At 45.3% G+C, this 15,458-nt stretch overlaps 2 protein-coding genes across 2 annotated transcripts in view; one reads left to right on the top strand and one right to left on the bottom strand.

The window, feature by feature from the left end:
* The window catches only part of atf6 (activating transcription factor 6), a 57,635-nt gene extending 49,235 nt beyond the window's left edge, over positions 1-8,400 (top strand). Inside the window, exon 16 of the mRNA XM_012835386.3 lies at positions 6,126-8,400. Coding sequence (XP_012690840.2) covers positions 6,126-6,328 — 203 coding nt within the window. The 3' untranslated portion in view covers positions 6,329-8,400. The remainder of the gene's footprint in view (positions 1-6,125) is intronic.
* A 182-nt stretch (positions 8,401-8,582) lies between these two features.
* olfml2ba (olfactomedin-like 2Ba) lies at positions 8,583-15,458 on the bottom strand. Its single transcript, XM_012835371.3, has 8 exons — positions 14,949-15,458; positions 14,381-14,644; positions 14,037-14,144; positions 13,586-13,753; positions 11,973-12,162; positions 10,553-11,608; positions 10,142-10,318; positions 8,583-9,906 (listed from the first exon to the last, which is right to left on the bottom strand). The coding sequence occupies exons 1-8, from the start codon at positions 15,105-15,107 to the stop codon at positions 9,287-9,289; spliced, it is 2,742 nt and encodes a 913-aa protein (XP_012690825.2). The 5' UTR covers positions 15,108-15,458; the 3' UTR covers positions 8,583-9,286.

Below are 15,458 nucleotides of genomic sequence, written 5' to 3'. Positions count from 1 at the left end.
ACGTTTTATTCTTTTTATTCTCTATGCTAGTCTTTCTCCCCCCCCTCTCTCTCTTTCTCTCTCTCTATCTCTCTCCCTCTCCCCCTCTCTCTCTCTCTCTTAGCTTAAGTGTTCTTTGATTTTTCCTAAACCTCTGGTGATTAATGATTTCACTACTTCACACAGATACACACTTCAGAGCACAGTGTCACCACTAAGACCTGCTGCGTGCTGTGGCGTCATTAGCAACAGAGGGGCTAATTAGCCTGGCTAGCTAGCGAAGTTGGCCTGCAGAGGCAGTGGGAAGGTGATGGGGGAGGTTGGGGCGGGGGTCCTGAGGGCTGCGGCCAGGAGTGTGTAATCGGGGGATTTGGGGTGGAGGTGGAGGTGGAGGGTGTGTGTGTGTGTGTGGAGGGGAGTTGGCAGGTATCTCAAAGCCCAGTCGTTTTAAGTCGCGACTTCACCAGGAACACAAACACACACACTGAGCCTGCCAATGCTTACGTTTACATAATCAGCATTTTGAGTGGGGTCTGGAGGGATCTTTGATGTGCAAATACTCTGTTTGTGTGTGTGTGTGTGTGTGTGTGTGTGTGTGTGTGTGTGTGTGTGCACACGTATATTACATCGGGTCATATTCGCTGTAGGGAGTTAAGTGTTTTCAAGAGATCACTGGTCACTGCAAATCACTTTGCTATGGTCCCATTTAGGATACATGCGTATTTCTGAATGCGGCATGCAAATAAAATATATGGACTTAAAGTGCATATATTATATACGTTAGGGTTGAGGCATATCCCTTTAGTGGCGAGTCCACTCTCAATATATCATCCCTTCATTCCTTTCCATACTGAATCAGGGAATCTTTCCATATGAAATATAGAGGCTCGTAAATCCCACATCCTTTTCCTTACCAACTGGTAATGAAATCAGACATCTGTGTGTGTGTGTGTGTGTGTGTGTGTGTGTGTGTGTGTGTGTGTGTGGGTGTGTGAGAGGAAAAGTAAGCATACATAATTCCTCTTTAGTCTAGATCTAACTGCACTAGTATTTAAACCGTGACATTCTGCACTGATGAAGTGAAAGTGAAGCTGCTCAATAAATTATCAGAAATATAAATATTTGTTTTAGTCAATAGGTTTAAACGTGTGTGTATGCATAGCTGAATGTGTGAAAATGGTATGTGTTTTTTCACCTGTTCAGGGTCTTCCCCCTGAAAGGCAGAGAGAGAAAGAGAGAGAGTCTGTGTGTGTGTGTGTGTGTGTGTGTGTGTGAGAGAGAGAGAGAAGGATTAGTGGATGAGGAGATGGCAGAACCACCTGTTAAAATATCACTCATACACACTCCACAGCTGCTGCACCAGGGGATATATGATGAATGCACTTCTATCAAGATTTCCATGCGTACACACATATACACCGCTTTATACAGTCACAGACAGATTTGGCATTGGAACAACAACACACACATCCTTAGAAACACACAGACACAAAAACTTACATGTATGTTGATACATACACTGTTACATAAACAGAAACATCTCACATCTCACACGCAATCATACTGTGTTACCCTGTATGTATGGAGATCTTGTGTCCCTGTATGTGTCATATGTGTACATGCTTATGCAGAAATGACAATAAAATCAGACTTGAGTATGTTCTCACATGCAAAGCTCTTAACCAGCCCCTGGTCACACTTAGACATATACACACTCACACAGTATCTAACAGACAGCATACACACATACCTCCCCCCTTCCACTTGCACACACACAAACACACACACACACACACACACACACACACACACACAGACTTGGCGGACTGAGCAGACCTCCGATCCTCAGTGCAGGCATAGGGTCCTTTAGGGTGCCTTTACTTCCCACGCCTGTCAGAACGCCATACAGCTCAGTCGTCCCCTAAGACCTCCACAGACAAAAGACAGCAGAGATGGAGAGAGAGGGAGAGAGGAGGGAGAGAGGATGGAGAGAAGATGGAGAGAGGGTTAACACTCCTTTATAAAATCATTGCCATTGGCTTGCACCAATAAAACATATACATCATTGAACTTCCCCACTGTAACGGTGGCAACCCCAGGTAGTTTAAGTTCAGGCGCCAGGCAGGCCCAAAATCCTGCCACTTAACTAGGTGTGATACCGTCAGCAATTTAACGAAAATTAGTAAATGCAAATAAGGAAAAAAGCTCAGAAGTTTGATTCAAACGTACATAGTACTCATTTACTAATAACCAAACAATAAACACACATCAAAAATCACATCAAACTCCCCTTTAACCCACGTCAAGGCAAACGCAACAAAAACATTAGCAACTTCAATGCCTTTATCCACGTTAACCAAAACACGAAATAAACAAAACCAATGCACTTTAAACAGTCTCTGTGTGTGCAGGTGTGTGTGTGGGTGCGTGCGTGTAGGTTTATGTGCGTTTATGTGGTGTGAAGCAGCTTGAGAGGCGCAAAGTACGAGCAAGGTGCTCTCCAGTATGACTCACGGCAACGTCGATAGACACCAAGGATCTGCCCCGGTCCGTATGAAATTAGAACGGCAGGTTGGCAGTTCAGGTTGACGAACTATTTGAATCTCCGTGAGGGAATTCCGGGTTTTCCAATGTCGGCTTCTCAGTGTGGTTTCCCAATGTCGGCTTCTCAGTGTGGTTTTCCGTGTTGCGTCGGGAGGATTTCTCCAGACCACGAACTCCAACACTCTTTGCGGACTGTTTCTCACTCTCACACACCTGCCATTGATTGTGAGCACCCTTTATTCAGAAGAACCACTCCCACATTAACGTAACTCTGACGTGAATTAGAAATTGCGTTCATGACATAATTAAAGTAGCATGAATTAAGTACTCTGCTACCACACACAGCCTACACACTCACATAAAATACTACCTCCCTTGTAACTTTTTGGAAACCATCTGCCCATCATCACCAACTTTACACAACTACCCCCCATCCCCCAAAGAGTAGAAAAAGACATAATGTGTTTAACCATTTTATAATGGGCCTATTCAATTTGAACCTGGCCTGCCACCATTGCCTTAAAAACATCTGCAGAATCAGTTGAACCCACTCTCAATATCTTGTTCTTTCTAGTCTTCCAAATGGCCATCTTAGCTGACCCCAGTAAGAAATTTGAAGAAAACTATACCACCCCTATACCAACCCCATGTTCTTCCTGATTCTCCTCAAAGGCAGCGGAAAGCCCCAATGATGTGAAACAATAGTCCATCCTCCAACCCTGTGCTGCCTGGGCCTCCAGGAGCCTCCCTGCAGCCACCAGGCAGTACAAATGGCACCTCCTCCAACACCCTCTCAAGAAGCCTCAGGGATCGAATCCCTGTCTCACTTTGAAGAGACACTACTGCTCTCCACCTGTGCCCATCTCTCAGTCGTCCCAGAACAGTGATCCACGGCCCTTGTCAAGCAGCTCTGAACACTTCCTGATGACATGACTTATTCTCAGCAGAGGATTTAAGAAACAAAGGCTCTTCTAAAAATCCTCTGGTTGTGAGATGATCCTTGGCACCTCAAACACCATTTTCCGAGCTTTCGACATGGAAGCGTAAAATGGAGTCATCCTAATCAGGTCCGGCCCATTCAGGCTCAGCAGAGAAAGCTGGCGACCGTACCTCAAGGGCGTCGCACCCCTAAGGAGGGAACAGGCAACAGCTGTCCACACCAAGGCTCTCCCGTATAGCAGCCTCTGTGCTGCCAGCTGCCGAAAAGAAGAGAAGATTTAGAGAGAAAAGAGAGGCAGATAGAGAGTGAGAGAAAATGGAAGGAAGAGAGAGAGGGACAATGAGAAGGAGAGAACATGAAATAAAGAGGGGGGTGGGTAGTGAGAGAATAATAATAACACATTTTAATTAAGGGCACCTGTCATGACACTCAAGGTTACCTCACATGGCATAAGATCAACACATTGTGTAATATATAACAGTAAAACATCATTAAGAAACAGCACGGCACAGCTCAGCAATGAGTTAAAATTGGTATTGTACAGTAAAAAGCAGTTGAGGAAGTTACAGTGAGTATGCTAGTTTAAAAGGGAGAGTGAGAGTGAGAGAAAATGGAAAGGAGAGGGAATGAGCGCCATAGAGAGGGATGAGAGAGAGAGGGAGGGATGAGGGGTAAGAGAGAGAGAAAGAGAGAGAGAGAGAGAGGGATGAGGGGTGAGAGAGAGAGAGAGAGAGGGGGAGGGATGAGGGGTAAGAGAGAGAGAGAGAGAGGGAGAGGGAGGGATGAGGGGTAAGAGAGAGAGAGATGGATGAGGGATGAGGGGTAAGAGAGAGAGAGGGAGGGATGAGGGGAGAGAGAGAGAGAGATGGATGAGGGATGAGGGGTAAGAGGTAAGAGAGAGAGAGAGAGAGAGGGAGGGATGAGGGGTAAGAGAGAGAGAGATGGATGAGGGGTGAGAGAGAGAGAGAGAGAGAGAGAGAGGGAGGGAGGGATGAGGGGTAAGAGAGGGAGAGATGGATGAGGGATGAGGGGTAAGAGAGGGAGAGAGGGATGAGGGGTAAGAGAGAGAGAGAGAGAGAGAGAGAGGGAGTCAGACATGGGGAATGCCCTGCTCTGGTCATTTGGCTCTCACGCAGGGTAAGCGGCCTGAATCAGACACGCACAGTAAGACAGCTCCTAATGGATCCCACAGGCTTCGCTGGAACAGGCTCTAAGAGCAACACGGCTTACATAATACACACACACATGCACACAGACACACAGACACACACACACACACACACACACACACACACACACACACACACACACTCTCTCTCCACCTCTTTCTCACTCTCTTTTTCTCTTTCAATCTCTCTCGCTCTCTCTCTCTCTCTCTCTCACACACACACACACACACACACACACACACACATACACACACACACACACACAGAGACACACACACTCTCCACCTCTTTCAATCTCTTTTTCTCTTTCAATCTCTCTCGCTCTCGCTCTCTCTCTCACTCACACACACACACACACACACACACACACACACACACACACACACACACACACAGACACACAGACACACATGCACACAGAGACACACACACTCTCCACCTCATTCTCACTCTCTTTTTCTCTTTCAATCTTTCTCCTTGCCTCTCTCTCTCACACACACACACACAGAGGCTGACACACTCAGTCTCACACACACACACACATACAGTATGTAGGTTAAGTGGGATCCTGATGCATCTTGCAGGTGTGTCTGGAAAACTAGAGCTCAGTCCTGAGGTAAAGAGGAGTGCATCTCCTGACTGAGGCGCTTTGTCAGATTTCTACTGGTCTCCCTCAGTCAGCGTCCTCAGAGGGCTCAGGGCCTGCATTACCACACAGGCCAAGTGTGGATCTCCGCCCACGTGGAGTTCTCTCTCTCTCTCTCTCTCTCTCTCTCTCTCATATTCTCTCTCTCTCTCTCGCTCGCTCGCTCTTTCTCTATATGTGTGTGTGTGTGTTTGCTCAAGAGAGGGGCTGGGTTGCTCTCCTTTCGGCCCCTGGTGTTAATGGACTACACAATGGAGGGATGCGTCAGTAACAGATGAGAAATGTCATTGGGTGACATTTAGAAAGGAAGACCATAGTCCACTGCTATCCTCACAAACGGCTCTGTAGCCTTCTGTTAAGACTCCATGTCTACTGATCATTGGGTTTCCTGGTGTGGCCTTCTATCTCTCTCTCCCTCCCTTCTTCCCTCAGCCCTCCATTTCTCTCCCTCTCTCGCTGTAAATGCACCAAACGTAGGATTGACTCTGCATTGCTAGACCTGTGGCCATGTGTCAGGGGTTTGATGCGATTCGTGCTGTTCCTAGAACAGTTAGGCCCTCTATTTCAGGCTCCCTATTGTTGACTTAGAACTTGGTGGAAGGAATGTCTTATCGTTATGTCAAGTAACCGTATAATAAGCGGGATAATGCATAGTGCGCATCGGGGACCTGTTCGTCCTGTCTATATTTTACATTTTATTACTGTGTGTGTGTGTGTGTGTGTGTGAGAGAGAGAGAGAGTGTGTGAGTGAGAGAGAGAGAGAGTTACTGAAAAACATTTCCATCTTCCTATAGGCCTTTCTATGTGTGTCTCACAGACATATGTCTCTCTCTCTCTCTCTCTACAGACAGTGTCATTAATGACAAGGAGTTTGAGGTGATGATGCAGATTGACTGTGAAGTGATGAACACCCGCATCCTGCACATCAAGACCTCCAGTATCCCACCTTTCCTGAAGGCCAATCAGACCCACAGTGACACCTTCTACCACCCCAACCCTGCTGGGGGCCAGCCCACGCCCACCGTCGGAGTCCTGGTTGGCTCTGCATGACCTCAGTCATCCCGGCTAACCAATTAAAACTACTGTGATCCTGTGAAGACTGCAAACAAATTCACAATATATCCACAATGCATACAGAATTGATCTCCCTCATCCAAAGCCAGGATATGCAGTGTACCTTAATGCAATTAACTTTTCTGACCTAATTTTTTTAATCTTCTTTATGACTTTGGGTGTTTTGGTAAATATTGGGCCCGTTTGTTGGTTTCTTATGTGTTGCCTGGTGATCATGTGGTTGAAGGCTGGTAGTGATAGGATGGTGGTGGGGGGGGGTTAGGGGGTTGGTGCTTAAGGCAGCCTCTGACGTGTTGCAGCCGTGGGTGTCCCACCTCTCCATCCTCCCACCCCCAGCCGACTCGTCTCTTTTCTTCAGCCTGCATTTTCACCACTACTGTTGGGTGGGAGGCAGCGGTGGTGGCGGGGGGGAGGGGTTCCCATACCAGGCGTCTGGGGGCCCCAGTGAAGCTGTCCTCCTACCACCACCGGCGTAATTGGTGAGGGACAGCAGGAGGTGTGGAGTGAACCCTAACCCACCCCTCTCATAACTTGCATACCTTCAACCCTGATGTCGACAGCCATTTTGGATTCTAAAAATGGGGCGATTTCCAGACTGAGAGTTCAGGCCAGTAGTGTGTCACCACTACCAGAAGTCTGTGAATCCGATTGGCTGTGTGATGCTGTGTGTTTCTGGTGGTCAATAGGATGCTTGTCTGTGGTCCCTAAACACCTCACATTGTGTGTTTCCCTATCCTGCTCTTGGTCTCAGGAAAATGTAGAACTCTGACCGTTCTCTTATGGATGGTTCAAGCCACTTTTGAGATGCTGTTGTTTTTAATGATTAAATTGTTACACAACATTGCAAAATAGATTATGTTTTATGGTTGCTTTGCACTGGGTTTGCTTTGATAGACAGGGAATGTTTTGACGAAGAAATATAATTTATGAATTTGTATTAGTATCATAAGAGAGTGTAAGCATTGTGATGGCACACGGTAAAGCTTTTTGCATTAGTTGGGAGCTTGTTTAGCTTTGGTTAAATTCATTTCTATTCTACATTATGTCATCTCCTTCTAGGACTTTTAGTTGCTTTTTATAGTTATTTGAACTGTTGCACTGGTGGAATTTGTATTTGACCCCCTTGTGAAGGTTTCCCCTTCTGCAAATGGCCCCCTGGAAATGTTCTAATGTCAAAATAAAAGAGGCCTGTGAGAAAATGTCATCCTCTGCGAGAGGGAGTCTCAGTGCCTCTGGGTCAGTCTCTGGCCAAGCGTTCGGCTGGGTTTGGAACGGATCCATCTGGAACAGGTGAATTGCCTGGATGGAGTCCAGTTCTGGTCATCGTTCTTTCACCTCATTCAAATAACCGCTGGTCTACGATCAGCTATCAGATTGGCATGGTTTGCACTTTTACTGAAGGGCACTTGAACCAATTTTTCAAAAGGAAATCAAATGTTTTATGTTAACATGCTAATGTTGTTTTATTAATATGAAGGTTATATTTTATATATTGTTTTCTCTTTATAAACAGTCCTCCATTTTATCCATCTATTCTTATGAAGTAATTTTTCTTTGTGCCTTTGCCCTCTTTGTGTTTGATTTTTTTGGCCACTTCTCTCAGTCCTTCAGTAGAAGACCTGTTTGCTCTGTGTTGTGTGAGTTGCTTAGACTTGAGGATGCCACTTGTCAGATTCATTGTTTGGATGTTTTAAGCTTACTTTGTTCATAATTGATGGTATTGTTTGATTTATTCCTGATGGGATTCCCAAAGATTACCTTCCCCAAAGTAAGGCTGGTCCTCACACCATATCCATGGGCCGTTTCACAGGGTTTAGTCGTCACAGTAGAATACCATCTTTAGTGAGATGTAGTGGTGTGTTTGTAGTACCCATTATTAAATATTGCCACAATAGTTCACCAGTACATTGCTTGTCAATGAAGGGTCCACATTTAAAATGTGGTACATTTTAATGTGATCATTGCATAAGTAAATACAGTGCACATTTTGACTGCAACTTTTCTATGACCATAAAATTGAATTAATAAAACACTGGAAATTCTCACAATTATCATGTTTGGAATACTGCTTTGTGTCTGTGTGTCTGTGTGTGTGTGTGAGTGAATGCATATGTGTAGTTTATTTATGCAAAGTTTACATCTCTCTACTGTGCTTGTAGTCCTCAGCGCCAGTGTGTAGTGTGGAAGTGAGTGTAATTGTAACCCTTCTCAAGAAGTTGACCCAAGGGGATACTTTTCACATTTTATTGTGAAAGTCATTTTATTGTGGTCTCTCGAATGAAACAATCTTGCAAAGTACAGTTTAGTTAGAGACAGGGAAAGAGAGAATTAAGTGCTTTTCTAACATAAAGCTGACAAGCGCACGCAGGCATATTACCACAAAATATATGTACAGGAATAAGTGAAGTGGGGATAGAAAGGTACAAAAATGGCAGGAATAAACGTGAACATGAATGTATTTATAAAACATTGTTTGTGGCCTTTGCACTTCACTGGTATGAAATGAGTTCCAGAATGTCTTTAATGCTGAGGTTACGGGAGAGATTACTCTACCACAGGTTGCTATGCAAATAGATTTTTTGTCTACATTCATTTATCTTCTGATTTAACTTTATTTTACATTATTTACAATGCATATTGTCAATACAAAAGCACCCACTGGTTAAAATTTGCATATCGGTTCTACATCCATGCGGAAGGTACAAACGGTAAAACCATTTAAATATTTGTTTAGGAATTGGAGACTAAGACAATCACACACAAAAGCTGCAATGTATCAACATTAACAGCCAAGCGAACTGGTCTACAATCCACTTGGACGCATAGATTTTTTTCAAAATTATTGCTTTTATACAAAAAAGTGCTGTACCCTTGAAGAAAACATAAAAAATAGTAAGAATGTTCTCTTTCTGTCTTTTCTCTGTGGACGGTTCTCTACTGGGGGTCTACATAGGCAAAAACGACGTTGTAGGTGACTTGGTGGCCGTTGTCCCAGGCATACAACACTCGCTCTTTGGGGTTGTAATCGATCTGCGTGGTGTACGTATAGTTGTTGGTGAAAGGCAGTCGGGGAACCATCTGTGTGTTGGTGTGCGTGTCGAAGGCGTATGCCAGGTTGGTGTGGCGCTGCTCAAAGCTGTCGGTGGCATAGAGCACACCGCAGACGATGAAGCAGTTACCATAGTAGTTGCGACGCAGGCCCGTCCTCCAGGTGCTCTCGCGGCGGATGCTCAGGTCTACCGGGTCGAGGCGGCTCAGGAAGATCACCTCCTGCAGGAAGCCCTCGTCATCCAGCGCCGGGTAGACCACCCACAGGCCACTCTCGTCCACCGCCAGCTCCATGTCCGAGTGGCCGCGCCAGCGCCACGTCGAAGAGTCCTCGTTGTCGAGAACGGCGTCGTGCAGCATGGTCCAGGCCGCCACGTGGCGCAGGCGCAGGTCGTATTTGATGATGTCGCGTGAAAAGGCCCGGTTGTAGTAGAAGGCGCCGTTGTAAACCACATGACCGGTGCCAACCCAGTTGTAGGGCAGCTTGTAGGAGTTGGTGAAGCGGCCTGAGGGAGTAAGATGGACAAATATCAGGTCAACACAAATGACATCTGAACAAGGAAAGTTCAATTTGTTAAACTTCCAAAGGACTTTTGTCTCCTTGCCCAATGATGATCGTCTTTGGAGTTTGGAGTTTAGCTATTAGACAAGGCTGCCTTAAATACTGGTTTTGTATTAAATTTGCACCAATTGGACACTCACAAAGACGATGGGACAGGTATAGCAATTGCGATAGCATACCTTCTTTAAACACCGCGATGTTACGGAACTCCTGCAAATTGTTGCCGTAGTAATAGTTGGTGACGTAGATTTTATCGTCCTTGGCCAGTGAGTCCTTCATCCAGGCTCCCTCCCTGCGGCCATAGGTGTTGTGAGTGACAGGCTCTGAGATGGTGGCCAACGTATCCTTGCACTCCCCTGTTCAGAAATCATCAAAATGACCAATGTTTAGTATGCTAATGCTATGCTAGTTACACATTCATGCAGTGTCTCATTTCAAAAAGACAAAAAGCGTAACATCACAAGCCATCATCTGATCCATTAGAAGAAACATGACAGATATGGTTAATGGATGTCAGCAAAATCATTCAGATTCAGATTAAGATCAATCAAGAAGCCCCTCTCTGAAGAAGTATCTGCAGCCCCACTCACCTGGCTTCCTGTGTGGCTTCACTGTAGTGGTCTTAAAGCCCTCTGATTTGCTGTCCTCCTCCACTTCCTCCTCATCCCAGCTGATGCTGTACTTGCGTTTGAGGGCCGCCGGCTTCCTAGTTGTTTTAACGGGGCTGGTGGTTAAGGGCTCAGCCTTTGAGATAGTTGCTGGCCTTTGGGTCTTTGGGTCAGTAGGTTTTCCATTGGTAGTGTGTTCCATAGTTGTTCTGGGGGTTGTTGCTTTAGGGGTTGTTTCTCTGGTGGTTGTTGCTCTGGTGGTTGTTGCTCTGGTGGTTGTTACTGTGTTGATGGTAGTTAAGAGTACAGAGGTAGCAGTTGAAGCACCCTTCGCTGAGGTTGACAACAGTTGAGTGCTAGCAACAACTGGCTCCTCGTCAGTGACCGACTCCTTTCTTGTCCGCTTGACGGTAGAAACTGGTATAGCCCGGGTTGTACCTTGCTCATTATTTCCCCTGGCGGCTTTGGATGGCTGCCCCGTGCTTGGAAATGTTTCTGGCACTTTGGTCTCTGCGGTGACTGCGTTCTGGTCTGGCAAAGCAAGGGGTGTGACAGGCTCTTCTGTGCCCTTCACCGTGGTGGCCTTGACCGGCGTCTTTAGGGTAGTCTTCAGCTCTGCCACGATAGGACGTGTCACTGATGGTCCCTCCGTGGCTCGGCTGCCCGAGAGTGGCTGGACACTGCCTGAAGCATGGCCAGCCTCAACCCTCTCTGCCAGAGGGAGAGTTTGCTCAGGCTTGGCCGCACTCTTACTGGCGGGCTGTCCGGCCTCGGCAACGGTCTCGGCCACGGTTGTGGCCACGTCGGGGGGGGGGGTCACCTCAAAGTGGTTTGGTGAGTCGGACTGCTCGAGCTGCAAGGGATGGCTGCTACTGGCCCCCGAGGCTCCGCTCCAGCCCTGGACTGGAGTCTTGCGATTGGCTGGCATAGACCGCGCCTTGATGAGAGGTCTGTAGGGCTTAGGCTTGTGGCGGATGAGCTGCTCATCTATGAAATAGTCGACCATGCCGTCGCCACTCAGAATCTCATCCTCTAGAGCTACAGAAATAAAGATCAGTGAGCAAAAGGCCAGAGTATTTTTGTCTCCAAACCCCATTGGCAAGAGTGATACAAAGAGCTGTTCTCTACGTTAGAAACACCACCTATGTAAGACCGAGCCATTCTTAGTACTTGGCTTAATTCCATGTCAAGCACAATTCAGAGGGAAAGGACACTGTCAAGGACACTACACAGGCACACAGTGAAAAAGAACCTAGTCTTACTGGGACAAACTAAACCATACTCACTATCACAATCACAATCACCACCAACGGAGTATGGAGTATGTCTCTCTGTCACTCTCTAACTAAAGTATATAACTAACTAAATATAACAATGTTAAATTGAGGCTGATGCTACTCACTGTTGTCATCTCTTTCTGTCTCCTCTGCAGTTTGGGATTTGTAGTAGGTCATCCCCCTGACGATTATCTTTGGTTGAGGAGGTGCTGTGTGATCCTTGTTTTGGCTCCAGGGCCCCGTAGCATCACTGTCAGGGCTCTTCATAAACTGTGAGGGGTCGTGTCCCCCCACAAACCTCTCCTCATATTTATCCTATCAGAGAGAAGACCATGCATTATCATAATCGTGAGACTCAAAGACATGGCATAATACTACTTCTATGGTGAGGCCATTCAGTGTGTTATGCAATGTATTGATTTATACTGTAGTTATACATCTTGGAAACATAATTGTCAACTAAGTCTCATCTGCAACTAACTGTAAACTAACCCTGACCCTAACCCTGACCCCAGTCTATGCCTAGTTGTATTCACTATTGTCAGCAAAGAGTATTTATTGTTAATAATGGCCCATTGCAATAAGGTTGAACCCACATCTAGTTGTTGTCCTAATCGAAGACTTAGACCTCATAATAACTGGTCCTTGTTAAATTATTTTCCAAAGGCATTCTTTGAATCTGTAGTAATGTGTTATGGCAACAGATAATCTTGGAGCAATAATAATCCTTCTGTAAGCTTGTAGGGGAAAATAGAAGGGGGCGATGAGATCACTGGTCAAGTGTGTGTTATTTGAAACACTCACAAGTGTTGAACAGGTTCTGACTGTGAGAACAAACTGCTCTCCAGACGATCAACTGAGTTGTTCATACCAACTAACTCTCAAAAACCCCCACCCCCCCTCTGTAAGTGTGTGTGTCTGTATGTGACCCACACAAATGAATTAATGGCTGAGCTGAGATCAGTGTAAACAAAGTGGTTAACACTGTCCTCAGTGACCCATTAGTCCTAATCAATGGATTTAAGATAGCAGAGAAGATAAACACATTTTCCAATTTCATGAAAGTTTTTTGGCGGACTTGTGGTGAGGGGGACAGAGTTGACATTCTTGAGAGCTGTGGTGTAATTTCCCAGAACCATCAAACTTGTATCATTTCAAACTAACCACTCCATCCGATATGACCAATCACAGTCTGATCACACACAGAATAATTGATAATTAAGGATCTAATTTAAATGTGTACACATTCAATCCCAGTAAACCCGATTAAAATTCCAATAGAGTGATAAACCATAATAATATTATTCCCCTTATTAAGAGACCATGCTACATTTGACTCAACATTTCACAACTTCACCCACATAAGTTCCTGCAAAGCAAAAAGTAAAATGCAGAATTTTTCTAATCTTTTTAACAGCCATGTTGTAAGGTTTTAAATGAAAGCTAATTGTCTTTTGCAATGTTAAGTACTTCCCACTACTCTCTAATTGACTCCCTTTTAAGAGCTACCCAACTCTCATCCCTGGGAACTTTGAGCTGAGGTCTGGTATAGACCCTTTAGCACTGGTATAGCATTGTTCAATGTATTGTCTATTTAAATAGAATTATGTTTCTCCTGACATGTTTTAGCAAGTGTATTTAAACCAGAGTAAGAACTGCAGGCCATCAAACTGACTGTTTGTGAAATAAATGTATGTACGCATTCTACAACATAATTTCTTACACTTTGAGAGCCTACCTCCAAGTTCTGATAGGCTGCTGCCTGGTCACTTTGTACAGTAAGTCTCTTCCGTTTCTCCTGGCGTGGTGGAATTGAGGGTGTGGGTCTTTCCGTCACCTGAATTGGCAGACTAGTGGGTGTGGTCATGTTGAGGTTTGCCTCCTCTTTGGTGTCATTCTGCATCACCTGAGTACAGAGTTCCACTTTATTATTATTACACTGACACTTTCCTTAGCGGTACTGATAGCTTGAGCTTTTTATGATGCCGTGCACAATGACTCGCTTAGAGGTTTTAGTGTCAAGTCGACTTCAAGAGACCTTAAACTGGCGACATCGCGTCTTTTTTAATTAAGTTTATAAAATTAAGTTTAGAAGCTAATATCAAACTGAATTGCATCCCATTAAATGCAAATACAAACTTCACAAGGAGATACACTTCAGCGCCATTATCAGATGTAGAACAACTTACTTTTTCAATGTTGTCAACACGATTGAGGAGTTTGGTGGTAACCGCGTGCAGCTTCAGTAGGTCCATTCCGTAGAAGGATCCCTCCAGCAGCTCAATGATCGTTGAAAGCTAAAAAAAAAAAACAAGTACATCCAATCAGGGAGACGGATATGACTTACAAACAAAGATATCCAGCACTAGAAAACAATTATCCCATTCATACTAGTAAGAAATCTCGCGTACGTCCAAGGTTTCTGATAAGTAGATGAGCGCATCTTTGCGAAATGACAATATTGATCCAGTAAAGCCATCTGTGCATTGCAACCAAGAGCGCACGCTGTAATTTCCTGCAGTATTCCTGTCACCTTGACATTGTCTTCGCCAGCCTCCCGGAGCTTTTTCAGCCTGTAGTCCCCCTCGCAAGGGTTCAGGGCTGACGGTGGCGCGATGCAGGCGCATTTGCAGGCGGGCCCTGATGTCACCGTCTCCACGGTGTAGAAATCGTTCGGCGTGGCCGTGCCCTCCTCAATCCGCCGGCAGGCGCTCCTGCTCAGGGGTCTGACAACACATTTACATCCACAGTCAGAGCCTTCCGAAAGCGCTTTCACTTTGTCATAATCACCCAGCAGCTATAAAGGAGAGAGGACGCAGGTTTTTTCCACCAGGTACAACCAGCACAAAATATTCGTTTCATTCAATGCAATGACCTTGTGCGGTGTAACTAATTGACGCAATAGTCTAAAGTCTAAATGGCCTGGACTATGATGAACACTTACACTTTAAGACATACATAATTTTTTTCTGCTAATATCCCAAGTCTAATTAGTAAGAATTTCGATTGGTTTTATAGCCAACATTCATCTTAACTGGGCGGTTATCCTAAGAAATGTAGCCTAGTTAAATGCCATTGAATGCATATGCTCCGGGACCCACCTGAGTTAATATGTTCTCTCCGTTCTCCGTCTCGAGGGTTAAGTTTTCGTTGTGGTCCTCTTCAGTCCCCTCTGGTGAGGCAAGCTGCAACTTTGGCGCAGCGAGGCAACAGGCGACAGCTGCGCACCATAGAGCGCTCCAGATTTCCAATCGAGTCATACTGCAACTATACGAAAATCTAGCAGTTCACAAACTAACCTAATTAGCCAATAACCTAATTATTTGATTAAATGGTGTGCATAACCTACACGCGTTAACGAAAACGATAATGTCTAAGAAATGTTTCGTTTGTTGTCATGGATTTCGCATTAACATTTCGTTGAGGGCGTCTTGCAGTACATTTTTGCCTCCTAGATAAACTATTGTCGCCTTCCAGTTAGTTGTTTGTCTTAGAGACAGATAGCAGGTGTTCTGTGCCCTCTGTCTGAAAGGCTTCTGGGGAAAGCGGAGCTGACTGAGAAATGGAGTCTCAGATGGGGAGGACCAAGGATAGAGAAGTACCAGCCAGCT

Source organism: Clupea harengus, chromosome 10 (assembly GCF_900700415.2).
Source record: "Clupea harengus chromosome 10, Ch_v2.0.2, whole genome shotgun sequence".
Taxonomy (NCBI): domain Eukaryota; kingdom Metazoa; phylum Chordata; class Actinopteri; order Clupeiformes; family Clupeidae; genus Clupea; species Clupea harengus.
Note: the sequence above shows the minus strand (reverse complement) of the source record. Positions and strands in the feature narration are given on the sequence as shown.